Source organism: Engystomops pustulosus, chromosome 1 (assembly GCF_040894005.1).
Source record: "Engystomops pustulosus chromosome 1, aEngPut4.maternal, whole genome shotgun sequence".
In the NCBI taxonomy this organism is placed as follows: Eukaryota; Metazoa; Chordata; class Amphibia; order Anura; family Leptodactylidae; genus Engystomops; species Engystomops pustulosus.
In genome coordinates, this window is record NC_092411.1 from 81771594 (window position 1) to 81793581 (window position 21988).

General features: G+C 39.9%; 1 protein-coding gene across 4 annotated transcripts; it reads right to left on the reverse strand.

Annotated features, from left to right (window-relative positions):
- Window positions 1-646: 646 nt before the first annotated feature.
- Window positions 647-21547, reverse strand: SMPD4 (sphingomyelin phosphodiesterase 4). Of its 4 annotated transcripts, none has more exons than XM_072145363.1 (19): window positions 21365-21547; window positions 19199-19285; window positions 18952-19094; window positions 18793-18868; window positions 18004-18112; window positions 17187-17239; window positions 16390-16541; window positions 15360-15489; window positions 13941-14012; window positions 12970-13053; window positions 11536-11681; window positions 11174-11264; window positions 10918-11024; window positions 7294-7457; window positions 6209-6414; window positions 5290-5520; window positions 4785-4916; window positions 1163-1291; window positions 647-1074 (listed from the first exon to the last, which is right to left on the reverse strand). In XM_072145363.1, the coding sequence occupies exons 1-19, from the start codon at window positions 21404-21406 to the stop codon at window positions 751-753; spliced, it is 2478 nt and encodes an 825-aa protein (XP_072001464.1). In that variant the 5' UTR covers window positions 21407-21547; the 3' UTR covers window positions 647-750. The 4 variants fall into 4 exon arrangements, with proteins under 4 accessions (XP_072001464.1, XP_072001454.1, XP_072001481.1 ...); XM_072145353.1 differs by lacking the exon at window positions 21365-21547 and adding an exon at window positions 21216-21320; XM_072145380.1 differs by lacking the exon at window positions 12970-13053 and having other exon boundaries at window positions 21365-21546.
- Between the last annotated feature and the right edge of the window lie 441 nt (window positions 21548-21988).

The following is a 21988-nucleotide window of genomic DNA, read 5'->3' on the forward strand; positions in this document are numbered from 1 at the left end:
CTAAGCTTCTTTGCTACTGATCAGAGGGGGAAGCATTGGGCAGCAATCCCCACTCATGGTAGAACTGACCAGGAAACAGGGCTGTGGAGTCCAAGTAAGTGACCATTTTGGTGGAGTTGGACGTTCGGCTTAACTAGTCCACAGCATCTGGGCCCTGCTCCAGATGTACTGAGGGATCTCCTCTCAGATCTGGATTAAAGCATCAGTCAACTACCGAATAGATAATAGTCAAACATATCATAGGTGGTTGGAAGGAGACATGATGTCCCAGATGTAACTTCTTGCCACAGCTCACATTTATGTTGATTCCCAACTGGACAGGTCAATTTTACAGAAGAGTAATTGATCTTCATACACTGCTCAAAGTCAATTCAAAACCTATGTGTTCATAGGAACCTATATATTCATCACATTTTCCATCAAATTTCAAAAGTAAAGTATCAGGTGAAGTTTAGATCGTATGTTACCAAATTTCTGAAACAAAGTATAGTACAACACAAATACACTAGGTTAATAAACGACTCGGTCAGTACTTGGCTTGAGGTGGATTTTACCCCGTCCACTTAGATGAAATACAAACATTAGCAACAAAAACGACACAGAGGTCCACAACATTTTGTATAGTAAATTTAGATACACACAGAAGAAATATACAAAGTGTGGATTTTAATTCTGAGCATTGTCTCACTGTTTACCCCTCCAATTAAAATACACTGCAGCATAAAAAGATTTATATAAAAAATATACAGGTCAGTCTTGGTGCGGTCTCCGGTATTCAGTGAGTAGAGTCATGATGGCTGCATAGCAAACATATACAAAAAGAAGCAAGACTGTGCAGGATATGGGTCCCATAGACATCACTTTGCCACATACAAAGTAGAGAAGAAGTAAATACACAAGGACTCGATAATTGGCAAAGAATCGGAGACGTATTCGGGGAACTGTTGGGTCATATGTAATATTTGATGGCATGGGGCTCATTCTCTGTGTAGTGGGTTTGCTGATCAGATGATAACTACAAAACCTTCCCAGAAAGTCTTGTCTTGCGCATAGCGAGTCAAAAGTATTGCCGAACTAGGAGAAGTAGAAGAAGTGATGAACAAAACAAGAACAACCACAGGGTTTAAGCGAGACCTAAACTATTGGGTTTGCAGGACCTTACCCTTTCATTCAGCACACAGGAAAGCTGGTAGAGGAGTCGCACTAGTGCAGCATTCTCATAGCTACGGATCGGCTGGAGCTCAGGATCACCCTGGTACTGGATGTCAAACTTGCGTAATCCATTTATTACCTGAATTAAGAAAACCAGAAATATCCAATAAGGAAAACAGTTTACACACGTTTCTCTATAAAAGGATTGATCGTATGAATTATTAAACCCTTAAACGCAGAGGCCCTTTTTCTTCCATTTTTTACTCCCTCCCTTCAAAAATCTTCAACTTTATTTTTCCATGTAAAGAGCTGTGTGAGGGCTTGTTTTCTGCGTAACAAATTGCATTGTGTTCTATAATATTCCATACCGTGTACTGGGAAGTGTGGAGAAAAAAAAAACGCATTTGCTAGATTTTCTTGTGGGCTTGGATTTTACTGTGCGCCCCAAATAACATGTCTACTTCATTCTTTGGGTCGGTACGGTTTTATGGTTTCATACAAAAAAATATCTTTATTTTCCCCATGTCCTTGAGCTAATAACTCTCATACTTCGGTGTATGGAGCTGTGGGTGGTGTAAAAGTTTGACTTTTGAGGACATTTTCAATGTTATCATTTTAAGAACAATATGGCCTTTTGATCACTTTTTATTGAATTTTTTAATATTTTTCTAAATGGCAAAAAAGTGGCATTTCCTTGGTTCTAAGGAAAAGGTGGTGATTTAAAATTTTAGGTTTTTTAAATCTTATTTTCAATTTTTCTTTACTATTTTTCAGACCCCTGGGGTACTTTAACCCTAGGTTGTCCGATTGATCCTACCATATACTGCCACACTACACATCATTCATTACAGTGTGCAAATCGCACAAATGTAATAAATGGGTTAAAACCAGACAACCTCGGGTCTAACCAGGCTGACCCAAGGCTGTCATGGCAATCAATACCCCACCCCCAAGATTACCTCACAGGGGGCAGCGATTGAATCCAAGATGGCCATGCATTGCTGCAATATAAATGCCTCCGGCAGCTTTGCCTGTGGCATTTGCATGGTTAACACCTGTGTACTGTGGCAGCTCCGACCGTAGGCGTTTCCAGTTGGCGTTTGCTGCAACATGCCCACATTGATGGAGGTTCAGCCTGTGAGCCCTCTCCATACACCCGAAGCCAACATGTAACTAGGATTGCACGATGCATCGAAATCTTGGTACCTGTATGATACTTTCAAAGTGTTTAACCCTGTAATGGAAAATAGCGCCCAAAGTCAAAAATGCCACTTTGCCATTTTGAAATTTAAAAAAAAAAAATTCAATAAAAAGTGATCTAAAGGTCATAGAGTCCTTAAAATGGTAGCATTGAAAATGCTCTGGGGGCCACACAAAGGGAAGGTTGGATTTAAGAAAAGCCATTATGAATAGAAAAGGGGGCAGAGAGAGTTTCATTAATTTTCACCATGGGTGAGAGGTTGTTGTACAAAGAAAGTTTTGCGGTGAAAATTGGGCCCAATCCTAAGTTAACCAGGGTTTCTTTCAGAGAAGGCCATGAGATCCGATCAAAAGGTCTTCTCTGCGTCCAAAGAGATCCATCAAGGTAGTGTTGTGGGCTTCCCTGCCAGGCACGAACCCTACCCGATCCTTATGGATAAGACCAGGCAATAGAGGGTTTAGTCTATAGCTATAAGCTTTGCAAAAATGTTTAGATCAACATTAAATAGAGAGATGGGTCTATAGCTGGTGCATGCTTGAGGGCCCTTGCCTGGCTTGGGGATGACCACAGCATGTGCAGAGGTGGCCTGCAGGGGGAAGGGGCATTCCAGGACCCATTAAAAAAATGTCTTAAGCTGTAAAATTGAATAAATCAAAATATAGGGCACAGGGTATGTTCAAATAGGACATTTTTAGCCGTATAGCAATTGTGAAGTGGGTTAAATAATGTTCAAAGTTTTCAGCATTTTAAATATATTTTTCAGAATTTTTTGCCTCTCCAACATTGGTTAACTAAATCCAGCAGAGTTTACTGAACACTGGGAGGAGTTTTATCAGAAGCGTGAGAACCTAAACTTAAAGACTACTATATATATGGATGGAAAAAGATCACTTAGGGCACATTTGTTACCTGCATTGAGAGATTCCCTCACATTGTAGTCACATTCAGTGATGTCCAAACGCATGGTCTCATCTGACTATATAGAAGAGGAACGCTATCAAACCCCGCTTAGAGTAGATCCCCATAGACTTTCTAGAAACTTGCTATCCCTGATATGAACCTAGGACCATTGAAAATAGAAGGGATGTCTACCATAAGAGACATCTACACAGGGGAGGAACTAGCTTCAAACAGAGCAATAGAAGCTAGATTTAAGGTCACATGACCTTTTCAGATACCTTCAAATTAGAAGCTACTTAAGAGATAAGGTACTTGAACCGAGTCTGTATTAAAATGTATATTAGTTGATAAAAAGCATATGAGGGGTATTTAATTTTTCTATAATCTGTAACAAGTCATTAATGCCAAAACTCCCGTATATGATCAAGTGAGAAAAGCTATACTGAAAAGCAGTGGAAACGCTCTCACATTGACACATAGGTCATTACGAGGTATCTGACAACAGGAAACGATTGCCAAGACTAGAATGAGGTGATATTTTACCCCATCGAGACGTCACCTTTTATACCCCAATTTAGAGCCATGGTGCTGACGGCATTGCGGTGACAGGATGGTCTGCCCAGGATAACACCACTTTGGAAATTGACAGAGCAGATCATATCTCACATCAAGGGTGAACAATTTATTCTTAAAGCAGCCACAACCATGTTACTAATCAATGTAGCAGAAAGCCCGACCAAACTCAGAATAATAACAAATATACTAATGGCTACTAAACTTGGAAGACACACCAGTAACTCCTTATGTGAATGAGGTTTTGTCTCAAGTTAACACCAATTGTTCTTACAAAAGAGCAATTGCACTGCAAAAAGATCACTTTCCCCAGTTCTCATCCCATTGGAACAATCGGATCAATGGTCAATACTACAAGAAAAAGTAACATGGACATCGGTACAGCCACATGTCTGATAAAGGTCGATTCTTTTTGTATATTCTGTTTTTGTATTCTATACAATGCTTGTTTATGAGATAAGTTTGTTGCGAGATAATTATTCCAGATGTGTGAGGTAAAACTGTTCTAGTTGCCCATAGAACTAATAAGAGCTCAGTTTAATTTTATAAACTGTTTAGGTAAAATGAATTGGTTGGTTATAATGGAAAACTAGAACAGTTCTGCTCTCTGGAACTTATGATAAATGTGTTTCCCTTGTCTGACTAGTACAAATGGTACAGCTTCAATGTAGGATTAGTTTTCCATTGACTACTGAGCTCCTATGAGGGTTAACATCTACCGGTAAGTTGCTTGCCAGCTCCTCACCTATTGCAAAGTGCTAGCAGTGGATACTGAGAAGGTTGGAGAGGATTCACATCCTTTTACAGTATGGCACCACAGTAGATAAGCTTTGTATGAAAAAGTTATTGTACTGCGACGAATGTTTGCATGTTTCCACGTCCAATGTAGGGCAATTTTCTTTACAAATATGACCCAGAAGCTCACAATTCCTTACCCCCAGGAAGCTCATAATCTTACCTGCTGTCTGCCTAGTGGGGTCAGATAAACACCATTTTCATTTTGTATAAAGTCAGGCAATTGATTTCTCAGGCTTTCATCCTGTGCATTCCCAAAGTTTACGGTAAGATGACTGAGCTGGGCAGAATTCAGCTAAAAAGATATTGCAAATATTAGTCAAAACAGCCTTTACATGATGCATTAAAGGGAGTCTGCGGCTTTGTATGGTCACAATTACTGGTATTCCTGGAATGTAGCTGGCCTTTAGTGAAAACCACAGCATTGAACATAGAGCAGAGGGAAGCGGTTGTGCTGAGTAAAAGTGTCATGCTTCTGGTTATACATTACAGCAGAGGATTGAAGTTGAGGAGCAGTGTAAATGCAGAGATCAAAGACCACAGCAGTGTGAGGACAATCTCCCGGGTTGCTCCAAGTTCAGCTCATATGGTCAAAACCATTTGTAGACTCCCAATAAATATCAGTCATCAGTTTGAACATAACTACAGTATGATATACACATACTTACCCGAAAAACCTGACAGAGATACTCCAGCGCTTTTTCCAGATGTTCGTCAGTTTTCCGAATACTGTCGTATCCTGCCTCATCAAGGTCATTCCCTGTGTAAGTGTTGTTATGATCCGGACTGTTCAGCCCAAACCAAGAGAACAGAGACTGGCTGCCCATATCTGGATACTGGTCAGAGAGGGATTTAGCAGTTTGCTTGGCTTGTATGATCAGCTGAGCCAGTCGCAGAACCTATACATAAAATTGGAGTGGATTAAAAACAGAAAAAAAAAAATGTAAGCATGTCTAATCCAAAAAAGCTGCTTCTATTCTGTGCCCCAAACAAGACAAATATTTGTTTAAATATTTGATGTAAAACAAAGTTTATGTTGAAAATAGAAAATACAACATATCACTGAAAGGGAAATGGCCGCATGAAAAATACTAAAATAGGAGCAGTGTACCAAGGGGTGTCCAGATGACTGAAGAAATTAAGACTGGTGTAAACTGGGTCCAAGAGGTGACTTTTTGATGGAAACCACAACAAATGCAGGAACTTTCTATGGTCTGGCACGTTTTAGAACTAAGACGTGATTTTCTCATGCATCAGGACATATAAGCCACGGCTTACTCTCTGGTCTACACTTGAACTTATGAATTCAATGGCTAACTAGTTCCAATAGATTCTTAAAGGGGCATGGGCAAGACTCTGTATACCATTTCTACAAAGAGGTCTTCTACAATTGTGCATGCACTGTTCAGGCCACTTTGAGAAAGTCAATACTGGGTTTCTGACTCATTCCAGACCATTAAGTGCCCAAACCATGTTAGATTGTGAAAATGTTAATACAATTGTGAATAGTTCATACTGGAAAAATAACCCCCTACAGATTTCATATTTTATTTCAGCTATCATTTCAGTTAGAGCCAATACACTTACCAAATTTCTTGTCTCACTTCCAAACATTTGTGTGTACTGGAAATCCTGCCCCTCAAGGCTGTACACGTGGCTCTTGATCTTGAAGGAAGTGTCTGTAATTGGTGGCTGCCAGGAGGATAGAAAGCTTCCACCAAGGCTTGGGGACATAAGAAGTCGGTGCTGTCGATGGGGCATAACAGGTTCTGGTTCTAGGAGTAATTGTTCGCCTATAAAGAATATATATTTGAAGTGTAGCTCCAGGTTCATAAGGATTTTTGCGAGATTGTTAGAACAGTTCGCCCCTTTTTAAACAAAACAATGCCCTTATTATGTTGCCCACCCTTTGCTTTCCAGAGTTATGGCCTTTATTCAGTTCTAGAACTACTTGTCAGAAATGCTCCTCATCAGCAGAGAAGTGGATGGAGACCAACCTCTTCCTGTCTCAATAGACTCAATTCTAGGACACTTTGCATAATGCCTTGTGAATGATATTAGCAGCAAATCAAAACAAAAAAACCCTCCGAGTTCCACATAGTCTGTACATTCTGGATCTATATAGTTAAAAGCCTGGTATCTTTAATCTAAATGATTAGTATGAGGAGCATGGAATATGAAGTTCAAACCAGCAGTGAAATAAGTATTTTCTGGTGTATAAGACTACTTTTTAACCTCTGAAAATGTTTTTAAAAGTTGGGGGTCGTCGTTTACGCAGGGTAAGGAGGCACCTTAAGATAGGGTGCTCCCTGCAACAAAGACCCACCCATAACACCCGCAATTGATGTGGCCGCATCTGCCATAATGTCAGGGGATGCTGTATAATAATTAAAGGTCACAATATATTTGGAGGCTGGCCTCACAATGTGGCGATGCACTGGAGAGGAGGAGGGGTGGGTGCTTCTCACCCCTCCCCACTCCATAGGAAACTGCTCCACATGGACATAAGCACAGGGAAAGGTAGAGCATGCTCTCTATCTTTTCCCTGTGAACAGCAAGGCTTAAAGCCGCCGGGTCTCCATAGCCTTCTATGGAGACATATCTGGCTAAGCCCACACACCGCGTGTGAAAGGGGCCTAAGCCTGTAGATCCTCTTTCCATTAAACTTTTACCTTTCTGGATCATCTCGGGCAGATTAGGCTGAGAAAAAACTTTTGCAACTCTGAAAAGCATTAGTGCGTTCTTGGGACTAACAAGGTCACTACGGATGGCACGGTTCAAATAGCGAAGGAAGAGCTTAGTGTACATAAGCAAGTTTTCCTGCACAAATGACGCCCTGTGGAAGAAGAACACATTCATTAATATACAAGCTATTTACATGCAATAAATCCTATTCAAACTACAACTGTTTTACACAAAATTATTTTGGTTATTTTGTATGAGAATTCATATAGTGCTGTAATATTTTGTTTCAATTATTATTTGTTTCAAATATTTAGTTTTTAAAGCATTACAAAAAAACAAAATAAGAAAGGGGATGATATTTAAAGAGTAACTGTAAAGTCCCCCCCCCACAAATCTATAGCTCTTGGGATGTAAAACAACTGGCTATTATCTTTGTTACTTATATCCATCAATCTCTTTGCCATAGCCCACAGATTTGCTACCTTATTGCTGAAATAGCTCCTTCCTTTGCCTGTGCTGACAAGCCCTGGAATCCTTAGTAAAAAAAAAACAAATCTACAAACTCTAAGACTCCTGGGAGGAGATGGGCTGCTGCTCCCTGCTCACATAGGAGGAGGTCATGTGACAGAGCTCTCTGTGTATGTAGTAGGGCTGGATGTGTTCAGAAACGTGGATACAGATGTCTCCTGCACAGAATAGAGAGGTACAAGATCCCTAACAGTCAGGTAGGGTTCCCCATCAGTCCCTCTGTCCCAGTCTTTAATTATACAGAACTTACTAGGTCTCTCTACACCTCATTCTGCTCCCCTCCCCCACCTTGTACAGATTAACTCTTAGTGCTCACAAAGCACAGGCTGTACACTTCATGTAATTGGTTTACTTGGATTTCTTCCACTTATTACATGTTCCCTACAGCTCCATGTAATGTAAGCTGCCTGACTAGTCACCATATACATCCTGTATGTGCAGTGGATTTACTTGTGGCAAACTAATTATATTTAATGCTAAATTACTTTGAGAGAGAACACAAGGCATCTTGGGTCATAGACTGACAGACATTAGTCTCCGCCCACTTCACCTCTGGTGAGAAAGATTTTTGTCAAACACTTTCAGAACAGAAAATACCACAAAGTAGGCATCGTTCTGTTGTTTTTAAAGGGGGAATCGCATAATAATTTGGTAAAATCACTGTAGCTTTAAAGTTACGCTTTAATCATTAATGATGACTGAATATCCCAATTATACTGAAAGAAACCTGGCTACCATTATAACATGATAATTTAAAACGGCAGTAAATGATTGTACTCTCTTTTCTGCCACAGTCTGATTGAGGGTGGAGACTCCGAACGTCCAAGTCAATTTTTTACATTATGCTATACGCTTATTTCTGCAACAGCGTTACGCATCATAACAAATTTTACTTTATTTTATGTGACCCGTATTTGCTGATGGTTTCCAGGAAGTCCTGCAGGTGGAAGGACATAGTCTGGCAGGGATCTATAGAGCATCAGAGCTGTATTTTTTTGCGGATGCAGATCATATACGTTGCATTCCATCGTCTTACTGTCCGTATTTGCATTTTGGAAATAGGTCAGGAAATACGGGACCACAAATACTGAACGGTGAAAATCTGGACTTGTGCACGCAACCTCATTGTTCTTAACAAAAATACAGCATTTTACAGTCCTGGCGTACACAATTTTGGTTGTCCCTGGATAGGACCTTCCATCTCCCGACTATGGTCAGATTCTTCTCATGAATAGCTTCTATTGTCTGCAGCCTGCAGAGCTCTCTGTCACCTGCCCCTCCTCCCTGCATTACAAGACCAGCTCAAACAGTTCCTGCCAGCAAGAAGCTGTGTGCAGAGACTTGCTCTACAAGCTACAGACAGATGAGGTCTTTATAGTAGAGCTGACTATGCTTTTTATTGACTAGGTGAGGTAGCAGAGTGGAGAGTGTCATTGTGTTTTACATCCATCTCATCTCGGCTCTCATCTCTTTATTTCTTGGTGTCAGATACTAGTAGAGCGCTCAGAAGCTAAAAGAAAGTGTAGATAAACCTGAACCCTGATAATCTAAGCACAATGTCAGCACACAGCATGAATTCATGAATTGTCTGCTTAGAGAGTCTCACCCACACTCTGGAATCTTACACTGACCATCACCGAGTTATAGGAGCTAAAACAGCAATAAAACTGAGTAAAATTGTAAAGTAAGGGGGTTCAAAATTATCTTGTGTAAACATTACTAGGGGATTAACATTTGAGAACTTTTTAAAATGGGTAAATCCCTTTAAATTTACAGTCGGAAAAAGAAATCTGAACATAAAGTTGTACCAAAATATTTAGATTTTTAAGGGTGAATATCTCTGGTTCTGTGAAGCATTCATTCTGAGATTCTCCTGTTGAACATGACACCAGAATTGTGTTTCTATGTGCCAGGGTGCAGGAGATATAGTAATTTGAAGTTGCCCACTGTCATGAGGTTTCTAAATGTCCTTTCTGCACGGGGCATGTGCAAATAGGGTGTATATAACAGTCATGAAGGGATTAATAGGAGGAGTGTCAAGTAGAGCTTATGGATCTTAGATTTAGTGATCCTAAGATTGCTATTAGAGGAGACCCACGGAATCTGGCTATAAATTATTTTCCAAAAATGGTTATATAATTTTCCAATGCCACACTCCCATTTCTTTTCGGGGTCTCTAACGTAGCCATGATCATATGTTCTCTTTTCTCTTGAGCATGTATTAGTTTCTCACTCTTTTTTTAATAAATGACACATTGTTACAAGTCGCTGGTACTTAAGAAAATATCTGTACGGCTACATTCACATTAACGTATGGAGGACGTATATAGGCCGGCGTATATACGGCCGATATACGTCCTCCATAGACGTCAATGGGCGCACGGCGCCGCACCTGTCCTATCTTTTGCCATAATACGGCGCCATTACTTCCTATGCAGAGGGGCGGGGGTGAGCTGCGCTCACCTCCTCCTCCTCTCCCCGTGCACTGCCGTTGCCCGCTACGGTACGGTACGGGCGGGCAACGGCAGTGTGAATATAGCCTAAGAGTTATTTAGGTCCCATTCAAAAACTTGTCAACATTTTGGTCACCGGACAATTAATTTGAGTACTGTATAGACATCTGTGGTGTTTCACCAAGCCATGCAAGTTGATTTTTAAACCTGGCGCATTGGTAATAATATGCAGTAGAAATTTTACATTTTAATTAATGAGCAATCCTAATAACCATCTGGACCTGAAGGAAAGTATATGGTTAATTTAATTGAATAGGGTTCCCAGTTGAATAGATAGCATTCCTGTATGTCACAAATATATAGACCCATGGGGGCATTTTGCGCCAGTCCCGACATTCTCCCAGTCATCGCCTATATGTCCGAGGGGGCACTGGACAAAATCAATTACAGGTCCTGTCCGATTCTGGCTCCAGCTACAAAACTCTGTGCAATAAGTTTGGCGTGAGGGTGGCATAGAGCGAAATGCGCAAGGCTCTTTGATAAATACCTCCCCCCACTAATGAGAAGTTTAACCGGAATGGAGGCAGTAACCTTCCCAGTTATCCAAAGGCATTCTTGCCATCTACTCACCATTTTTCTGGGACTGCACGGTTCTGCGTTTCATTGCCGACAGGGGAAGCTGACCTTTCAGGAACATATCTCCAGGGCTGCACATAGCTTAGCCACATCTCCAGTACCTAAAAAATAGACAACTTTACCATACGAATGTCCTATGAAAACAAGAAATGGCATTTTGCAAATGAAGCACTACAATCTATAATACAAAATATTATCTTATCCTGGACATTCATAAATAACCTGAAATAATTTTTTTTCCCGCACATACCGCTCTGAAAGAGGCATCCAGAGGCCAGTGACCAAAGCAATGTTGGAGAAAGATATATAGTTTTGGCTGGATGAATCGTTGGATGACAATCCTAAGGGGAAAAAAAGAGGAAAGCATTACAGAGAATTATTTAGGAGCTCACAAAATAGGATGTCTAAATTTCATGCTAGCATTAGACTCCATAGAGAAGCCTGGTAAATTTGGATCATACTACTGTAATAAATAAGGTCCCCTTTAGGGATAACTGCTCATTGCAGTAATTCTGCAGAGGCAAAAACTAGTGGATATTGCAGTTTTATGCAGAATTTTTGCTCAGGCACTTGCCATGTTCTTAAAAAGAACACTGTAACAAATAAACACACCTTTTTAACTCTTCCATCGGACTTGGTGTGTGAGAGTGAGTAGAAGAGGCTGACTGCTCGGGTCTCAGGCTATTGGCGAAAGCATGCAAGTGTTTTACAAGGACTCGAACCAATAACACATGTTCCTCCGTTGGCTGGAAGGACTCCTACAAATCAAGCAAGGAGCGGATTATTTTACTACTGGGCATATGATCTAGAGCATGATCCTACAGAGAGCAGCAAAAAGCCATACAATTAAAGAAGCATTGCAAATCAAGACGAGGAGACAGGCTTCTAAGAATGATCAGTGAAGACTGCATTCATCCTTTTACAAAGCGGTTGAAGCGACAGCCCAAACCCACCAGTGCATGATGAACCCATCCATGCTTGTATATTTGATCTTTTCACCACTGCCAAAAACTCTGTTCATCCTTCTATAGCCTTCACCTTTCTCCAGCCATCAGTGCTATTAATTTCAGCAGCCAATATGGTGAATAGGCTCCAAAATATCAGGCCATGGGCTCCAGCATAGGACTGCCCATTTGATAGTAGATAGCCTGTTTTGCATATTGGGACATTGATTGCTTGAGAATTGCAGGGCTAGTGTAAAAATGCAGCAAAACCGTAATCAATTAAATGATGCAAAGAGTTGGAGTTGGTAAAAAGTCCTCCTTTACAGAGGACCTATCACCACCTCACACATCTGGTGAAAAATATACTTTTCTGTAGGGACTTTTACCCTCTGTAGGACTTTGAATTTTCTCTCTAGACCAAAGGGTTGCCAAGATATCAGTCCTGGTATTTGACCATTGTAATCCTCTCCACTATCAGCAGCAGATGAGTGCAGCAAGATGACATTGTGCACGTACAGAGCAGCTTCTCTGATACCGTCTGCCCAGTGTCAGAGGAGAGCATTTAAAAACCAACTCCAGCACCTCCTCTCTGACAATGGTAAGATACAGGGATATCTCAGCAACCATAGATGCAAAAGGAAGAAAAATATGCTCATCACCACATGTGTGAGGTAGTGAGAGGTCCTGTTTGAGGTTGTTCCTTGTACTGTTATACAGCATGTGCAACTATGTTAAACAAATACAATATGGTTAGACTAAAATTATCCCAAATTATAAGCAGAAAATAAAAAAAGAAAATCAGACACAGTTTAGCCAAAGCAGTCAATCGAATGTCATATAACTCCAGCCAAAAAAACAGGCAAGCAGCCACCCAGAAGTCCAGCAGTTGGAGATAAAACTAAATTATGCAATTGTGAATGCAAAATCTACAGAAGCAGAGCAAAGCAATACACTATATAGTCAGTCATTAGAGCCCTTAACTTCAGCCTGCGTTCATCATCCACATCGCATTGGCTAATGAGTGATGTAAAATTGCAGAAGCCCCAAAGAATCCCACAACTACAATTTACAACATAAGTGTGTCCCAAAAAAACGGAAGTACTTGGTATGAATGGAAGGACCCGTGCAGAGCAGGACTAATGTAGGAAGTACTGGACACACTGAGCCTGTGGTGAAGCGCTTCCAGCTGAGACACATGGGAGCCAACGGGTGATGAGAAAATTGGGGAGAGGCAAGGACAAAAAAAAAAGAATAGAGATAACAAGAAACACAAAACATGAAATGAGAAGAAACATACTAAGTGAGAAAACAAAAATGCAAAAATGTAAACCCTACTCCATCATTCTGCGGCCTAAACATGGTCTTTGTACCTTAGATCATGACATATGATATACCATGACCTATCTATGGTGGGAATCCTGCTTTAACTATTGCCTTATTGTTACACTGGATTTCCCTAGGCCAGTGGTGGCGAACCTATGGCACGGGTGCCAGAGGTGGCACTCAGAGCCCTCTCCATGGGCACCCGTGCCATCACCCCACCGCAGACTCCACCAGACAGGACTCAAGGCCTCTTGCAGTCCCAGGCAGCCCAGGGCCCTAGAAGGAAGCTACAATGATAATCCAAACTTCTTCTCCTTCTTTCTACTGTATTGGTGTCCTCAGGTGCCTATACAATTTAAACATGTGACAGAGCAGAGAGTAATAAGTTACTGTTTAAATTGTCGCATCGGCCCTTTCTGAAAAATATGTGGGTTTTGGATGTAGTTTGGGCACTCTGCATCTTAAAGGTTTGCCATCACTGCCCTAGGCTGTAAAGAATTCAACATAGCAAAGCCAAGAGAGACATACAGTGTATTGCCAACTACTTCTGCAAGATAAGTATTAACAGAAAAACTATAGAAAATATGCTACAGAGAAAAATGGGAACATATAAAATACACACATGAACAAACATCCAAAAAACTAAAGACAACAGGAAAAATATAGCTAAAAAGTAAAACAAAGCATATTTCAAAAATGTATTTTAATATATAAAATATTATGCTAAATGGATTTAAAATTGGTAGTTACCTTAGCATGTGGGGACTGCATTTTATGGTACATTTCAAGGGAATAATGGTGAAGCCACATTTCTACAAATATCTGCAAACAGGAAAATAAAACTACGCTGAAACATTCTGCCACATATCACAACCATGAGATAAAGATATCACTGCAGAATATTGTGCAAGACAAAAACAGGAGAGATCCAAACCATCCCCTTTTATCTTCTCTATAGGGTCTATTCCTGATACTGAAGAGAATATTACTAACGTGAATATACCATTGGAGCTTTTTTCTTTTTTACAACTGTCCTTACAAAATAAAATGCCACATGAGATAAAAACGTGTGAAAATCATGTATAAGTACTGGCACCGTCTTGTGAACATGGCCTGAAACTTGCCACTTGAATGTGCCATCAATTATAAACTGACTCTTCAATCAACCAATCTCCATTTACTTTTAAAATAGTAAATATTTGCAATGATCCAAAAAACTGCAACTAGTGTATTCCAAAGCCTTACATTACCCATTTGTTCTTTAAGGTTCAGTTGTGCATATACAATTTACTACAGTGGGGCCAATTCTCATTGTGACTAGGCAGGACGGGGTCTTAATCTACCATTTATGCATTGTGAACTAAACATACCTTGAGAATGCTGTAGCTACACTGATGCACAAACATATCTTGTTTTATCCCTGAACTCCCTGAAGTGGTATTGCTGAAAAAAATTTTTTTTAAATTATGATAATGAGGCTCTGTCACTCCTGTGGCTGCTCCTGACACTTTTCCTCCTACCCTGATTATGCACTTCTTCAGAGAATGATGTAATCACCGTGTTGTCCCTGAAAGCCAGAAGTAATAAATCGAGTCATCCACCTCAGGTTGACTAGTCTGGACAGTCCAGAAAGCTCTGTGAAACACAGCAGTATGCACCCAGCTTTCCAAAGGTCACAAATTGTATCATTGTTTTTGAGCAAATCTACTTGGATCAGGGATTAAACAAGGTATGTTTCAATAGTATAGCTACAGTTATAGCTTCTCAAGGTATGTTTGGTTCAGAATGCATAAAAACAAATGGTAGACTTCCTTTGCAGTCAACTTTTATATATAACGAATATTGTTTGTGTAATGAAAAGTTATACAATTTTCCAACATACTTTCTGTATCAATTCTAGTTTTCAAGATCTTTTTGCTTTCCCTCTTTAGAAAACGTCACTGTTTATTTCCAGTGCATAATAATTTGGCCCTGATCTTGTTATATCACATAGAGTAATCAGAACTGTATGTTAGGAGTCCTCCACCTGTGTGACATCACATGACCATGGACTGATTTTTATCCACAGGAAGTCAACAATAAGGATAAGAATTCTGTAGGAAGCTTGAGATTGATGCTTTATTGATACAGACAAAGTAAATCACCACATATTACACCCTTGGAACTCACCTGCAGTAAGGTTTCCGACCTCCAGATCTCCTGAGCTGCAGGGTCAGCGTTCACCAAGTGCTGGTGGGAAATGTGCCTCTTTAAAAGACTGGGGCTAGTCCCATAAGAAGTTAATGAAATTGATGGGGATCTGAATAGAATAGAATAGTAACTTTATTATCCCCATAGGGGAAATGTCACTGTAAACCGCCATGTCATAACATACATTAAAATACAACCACAAATCCATCCAAATACACCCACATTCATGTACAAATATAAATAAAAAGAACATTTATTACAATTAAAATCTATCAATCAGCAGTTCCTATCGTGTTGGCGAGACCAATCACAGAGGGGATAAAAAAAAGAATTTAAGTCTATAAGTCTTACATTTAATCTGAAGGAGCATGTAGCTAAAAAAAGAGGAAGGAAAAAACGGATGATATGTGAATAAGACCTAGATCAAGACTATTAATTAATCAAACAAAGTTTATGTAAGACCAACGCTGTATTGTGTAGAAGAAGGAAAAAAAAAAAAAAAAATCTACTGATGGATACACATAATTAGCATTAACACAAATATAAAATAAAAAGGAATTGATCACTATTGATGCCTTACATGCTAAACTCATCCTGTCTGCCATTAAGGTATTGAGTTTAAACATATATGAATCTGCATATTTTTATGATATTTTACCTGTGAATTACTTTATTACGTTTCATTAATATAAAACTTTAAACAAGAACATGACAAGGCAATAGGTGTTTGAAAACAAGCTTGTACCCAAATATTGCCCAAGGTTTACAGACTAGGATCAGCAAGAGCTTGTTTTTAAGCTAATCTGGTTTGCTATACAGCATATAGTACACAGAACAGTCAGCTGCACACCTTCCAGTGCAAGAAGGGAATGTGCTGGTGACACCGATTTAAAGGCGAGAGCGCAGCGACAACTGTTCACTGTTAACTATAGTTCTTAAACATTGTTTTACTTGCTCTTTAGTTGACCTGGTTCTAAGTACTTGAAGTGACCACTGTGTGGATTAGTACCTGGGTGCAGGTGAAGGTACAGCTCCTCCTGGGTTGGAGAAATTAGGAGGTGGGACATTTCCTTCTATGGGAAGGAACCAATTCAGGTATTTTTCCACCAATATGTAGTAGGCATTATCAGAGTAGTTGCAAACTTGTCCGGTGAGAAAGTTCTGTACAGAAAAATGCAAACAAATATTCATTTAAATTCTACTGGCTTTCAGTAAGTAAAACTGTGAACTACAAAAGCAGAAAGTCAGAAATTACACACAAGTGCCTTAGGTTATTCTAAAAGTACAAAGGAGATCTATATAAACAGACACCACTATTTTAATAGGAAGAGGTTCAATTGCTAATCTTATCACAACGAGTTATGCCAATTATTAATGCCCTATTAGAAGACTCTACCATTATTAGTCATGCACTGGTTGGTAAATATAGGAATAACCAGTCAATACGTTTGAACTAGTTTACAAATGGCATTTAGAAAAAATACTAGCATATAATAGTAAGGCCTAGTAGGACATATAGGGGACATTTAGCATAAGTCTGGAAACGAGTGTCTAGTTTTGGGGATTTTTGTAAGGTTTTCCTAGCACTGAACGTGGGTGTTAGCTGCAATATGCAGCGAACCTCATGTCTGTATGAAGAGGGCTCACCTTGTGAATCCTCTTCATACATCCTTCATAGCTTGCTGATGGATATATCCATCAGTGAGCGTGAAGGGGTTAATAAACATCGATCAACGCTCCCTGTGTCCTTTGTGCAACCAAGGTCACGGCGCCTGGGTCATTTGCAGTAATCATTGTGTCACTTACCCTCTGTATGATTAAGAAGATGGCAAAGTGGAACATAAAATACTCAAATGCATCTGAAAAGGTGGTTAAAGAAAAAAAAAAAAAAACTTTCATTTTTGGGAAGAGTCACTGACCAATTTCAAAAATTGGATTCAGGCCTCAAAAACATGTGCAATTTTGGCCCGTGTTATATCACCTCACCTTTCAAAAGGTTATTACTTTTGCAGGTTGAGTTGAATTTTTAATGCCAACATTTTGAGAATTTACTGTCAAAATAACATGCTAGCTTATTCTCCAGGTAAGTACTATTTAGGAATCACCAAATTTGTATAATTTTTGAAAAAATGCTTTTATTTGTAAAATGCTTGCATCATGCAAAAATCAAATAGTTTTAATGTCAGCACATAAATTCTCCGCTATGTTTTATATGTTCTCATATCCTTCTGGCAAAAAAAATTACGCTGTGGAAATGCAGTGCAGTGGAAGCAAGTGATTAACAAGTATGAGAATATGCACCATGGGGGACAATTATCAGGGCTTTGTCCCCTTTATGCCACATCTACGCCAAGGGGGAATGAAGAATCGCTCAGCCGACGGCAAGGTGAAAGCTTGCAGGCTGAGGCATATTTCTACACCTGGTAAGACCTGGCATAGAAATATATGCTGTGCAGCCTCCTCTCCGGATACATCAGGAGGCCTGAGCAGCTGCAGAGGAGCGAGTATTTAATCATATGGTAAATATCCCCAAATAACTGCTTCATTACAGTAAGTTATGAAGATTTTTTACATAACTGCAAGATTACAATCGATATCTTTTCTGTAACAATGTAAAGGATACTAAGAGACAAATGTAGACCAAGTCCTCCAGAGGATGGAAACTGGATCTTGTTATGATAGAAAGGACACTCTGGCAGGACTCGTTCCTGTATAGAGGCACGTACAGGTCCCTGGACAAAAGAGAATATTGGGGGTCATACATAAAAACTCTAAAAGCAACTTTTGCTAACCATCAATAGAAAATAGTAATCAAGCATAAAACATAACTAAACCTTTGAAGAATATTTTGTGTTTCAGGAATGAATAGTGAAGGTCATAATAGTAAACTTTGCAATAGACTTCATTGAGTAAAAAAAAAAAAAAATTCTCGTTTCCATTTTTCTTTCTCCTTTCTTGCCTTGAAGTGAGCAGAGTTCTTAAAAGCCTTCTTAAGTCACAGCAGATGGATTAAGACTGTGGAGTTGGTGTCGTAATAAAATGAACAAACTCCGACTCCACAAACATATAATGAATTATAAAGATTATGAAATTTCCTTAAAATGTTTGTTCTATTCATGATCTAGGGATTTAGACCAGGGGTGAGCAACATTTATTGTGGCGTCCCAAGATGAATCAACAACCAAAGTACAGGATAAAATGATACCCCACAAATTATAAATGTCACACTACAGCAATAAATACCACCCCAGAAACCAAATATTCAGAGCACAATATTAATACTGGGGACCCCCAGAGCATGACAATACCGATCCTTATCCAATGCTGCAATCCCCTCCAGTAATGGCAAATCTCAATGATAGATCAATTATCACAGTGAGAAAATCCACAGATTAAAAGAAGGTTCACTTACTGGTAGAAATGATACCGGAAAATCATATCTGTATTCCTCAACTTGTAGTTTGTAAACAAGTTTCATCATTGCTCCACTAAGAAAATAAATAAATAAATATGATATAATACAATGTGTCACAGAATTACAAAAACACCTCAAAACAGATCAAAGACTCACCTTGGATCTAAAAAAAACAGGGCGCTATGAAATTCCAGGGGAGCAGTCTTCTCCTGTAAGCATCTTAGGTTCCAGCCCACAATGCTGCCATCTAGGCTGCCAAAGACCTGCTCTACCAGCCATGGAAAGATGGCATGCAGCTCCTTTATTAAAGTAAGAAGAAAGAAAAGAAAATATATACAGTCCACTAGACACATTAAAAAGAATAGAGACCAATCCATCAAGAATTGTCATATCTTGTTATTACCTTTGCAGGAAAGTCTTCAATGACTCGGATAAGGTCCTGGCATCTTTGGTGGAAGGGTTTATTGACACAGTCGGCTTTCAGTGTGGCCTATTTATGGTAAGAACAAAGTGTTTACCGAGATAGCAATATTCTTCCCTCCAATACCCCTACACAGATTGTGGAGCAGTCTTCTTGTTCTATTCTCTTTTTACATTCTACTGAGAACAGCTCAACTGTGGGGAGGGAAAGAGGACTCCCAAATTGTTACACTACAGGAATCTTTTAGTCCCCAATACAGGTCCGATTAAAATTGTTTTGGTGGGAAACTCTTGCAATGTTGAACATGGTATACATCTGAGGGTAGCACTGTACAGAGCAGGGGGTCCCGTTACCGTTATATTTGAGGACAGTAACCGTTTAGCATAAACTAATCTTATAATTATTTCACTACAAGGTAAGTGGCATACAAGAAATACAAAGAAGAAACACAGCAGGCACGAGCTAGTGCCCCTAACAATATTCAAGGTTCTCACCATTCAATACATAAAACTAAATGAAACTCCATTCACTACATAAAATGTAAATGTGAAACCAATTTTAGTAAATAGTATTTCGTAACCCCTTTAGGACCCATGGTCATTGGTGCCGAAATGTCCAGGTCAATTTTTGACGTTCTGCTATTCTGATATCTCCGGAAAAGCTTTATATATCATTACAAATTTAACTTTGTTTTTTTTTGTCAAGACTTTATCTTGATACAATAGTTTTAATAATTACATATTTAAAATTTGCCAATTATTGACTACAAATGTGAAAAAAAGCTTGTCTTTTTCCAAATAAAGTGTTTAATTGATTTAAGACTACATTCACACGATGTGTGCCCACCATACCGTACCCCTGCCTCTCTCCACAGCAATGTATGGCGCACGGCGCCGTATTCCAGAGAAAGATAGTCCCATCTTTCTCCTAGCTACAGGACGGTATGATGCCAAACGAGTGCGGCACCATACTGCTCCCCTATGGCGTGGTGGGCCCATTGCCGTATATACGTCCCCCATACGGTCGTGTGAATATAGCTGTTCAGCTACAGATGCAGGGGGTGTGTGTACTTCTGCAAGAATGAAAAGTGAAAGTGTTTCCTGCAGCTCCTTCTATATTCTGTCCTATGCTGCCCGCTGAAGGGACACACACTTCAAATGCCTAGATCTCCACAACCCTTGCACCTAGAAACTAAATTCTGGTGTAATATTAAACAGGAGAGTTTCCCCTTTAATATGATACATGGATTGTGAATGGATGCTTACGAGAACCAGAGATATCCGCTCTAAAATTTACAAATCGGTGATAGAAAGCTGTACATAGAAATCAATTAAGTACAAATTAAAGTGTGATATCTCTGGCTGTGAAGCATCCAATCACAATCCATAAATCATATTAATGGGGAGATCCTGGTTAATTTGACTCCTAGATGCCAGGGTTCAAGAGATATAACCATTTGAAGTTAGCTACTGTCATGACATAAATTAACATTCTTTCTGCAATATGTCACAGTAAAAGCTGACGTAAAATTAGGTGAAGCTGTCCTGAAGAGGTTAAAGATTTGTTATGCCCCGTATGCAAGATAGGAGATCCCAAGCAGATTGCTGATGATCGCACTTCTACACCATTGACGGTCTATTGGCTTGCTGCGATACGCCATGTACAGAGCTCACCTACTGCTGGGCTCATTTGGCAAAGCACATGATGCTACTTACTAAACACCAGACAACGCAAGGAAAAAATATGCAATAAAATGCATTTATGAACACAATTCAGGCGCATCATGTGAACGCAGCCTTAGAGACAGACCTCTGCAGAGCTGCTGATTTACAACTGCTTAGTAGATCTGCCATTCAGGGCTGTGGGAAAGCTGAGTGAGCTGTGTTACTGTATACTGCAACGGCTGCAATAACGTAGGGCACTCATTGTCTCAGCCGAATAAAGTGTTACGTCAGGGCCCCTGACCCCTAGATGGGAGGGTATTGCGTCACCTTCTTACGTCACTGGAGAAGAGTTGACGTGATGGGGTCCCCGGAGAGGAGACACATACACATCTACGATTTATCTGCACTCTCATGGCGCCAGTGACCGCCGTCCAGCAGGAGACGATACAACTCGTGTGCCTCAACCACCCGCCCGGTAACTCACCAACAAGTAGCTGGGCTGCGGGCTCCCTCCAGGGACACTCATGCTCTCAACACTTTTTCAAAAGTCCCGTTCAACCCCCGCGCCAGACTCCTAACTCACAGCCAGATGCTATTTCCTTCTGGGCAAAGGACCTGGGATGATGTCATGACCACGTGACCCTGCTTGTGTGGGAGGAGCCAGTCTAGAGCTGACAATGTGCCGGGGTAGTATAAAGGAAGAGTCTGGGAGGAAGTAATGAGGGGACGGATAGAAAGAGTGCAGCCGGTCTGAGGGCAGACAATAGGGTGAGATTTGTGTGGGAAAGAGATGGACAAACCAGCTAGGTGGTGTCATAACGGTGTAAGCTGTGTGACCGGGCTGGCTACTGAGTGCTTATGTTTTATATTATATATGATATATATATATATATATAGAACAGATCAAAGAATCTCATGTTAGTGTCCCCTTGTGAGACAAAGTGATTTAAAAAAAAAAGTTGCAAAAAAACCCACTAACATATAACAAATTGTCTATCCCTTTAAAAAAAATAAAAGTTATATCACATACGTTTTGTTCCTCTATACCCATGCCAACCCAGGCTACAAAACTATAAAAGTATTTATCCCGTATGACCAAAAAACTTTT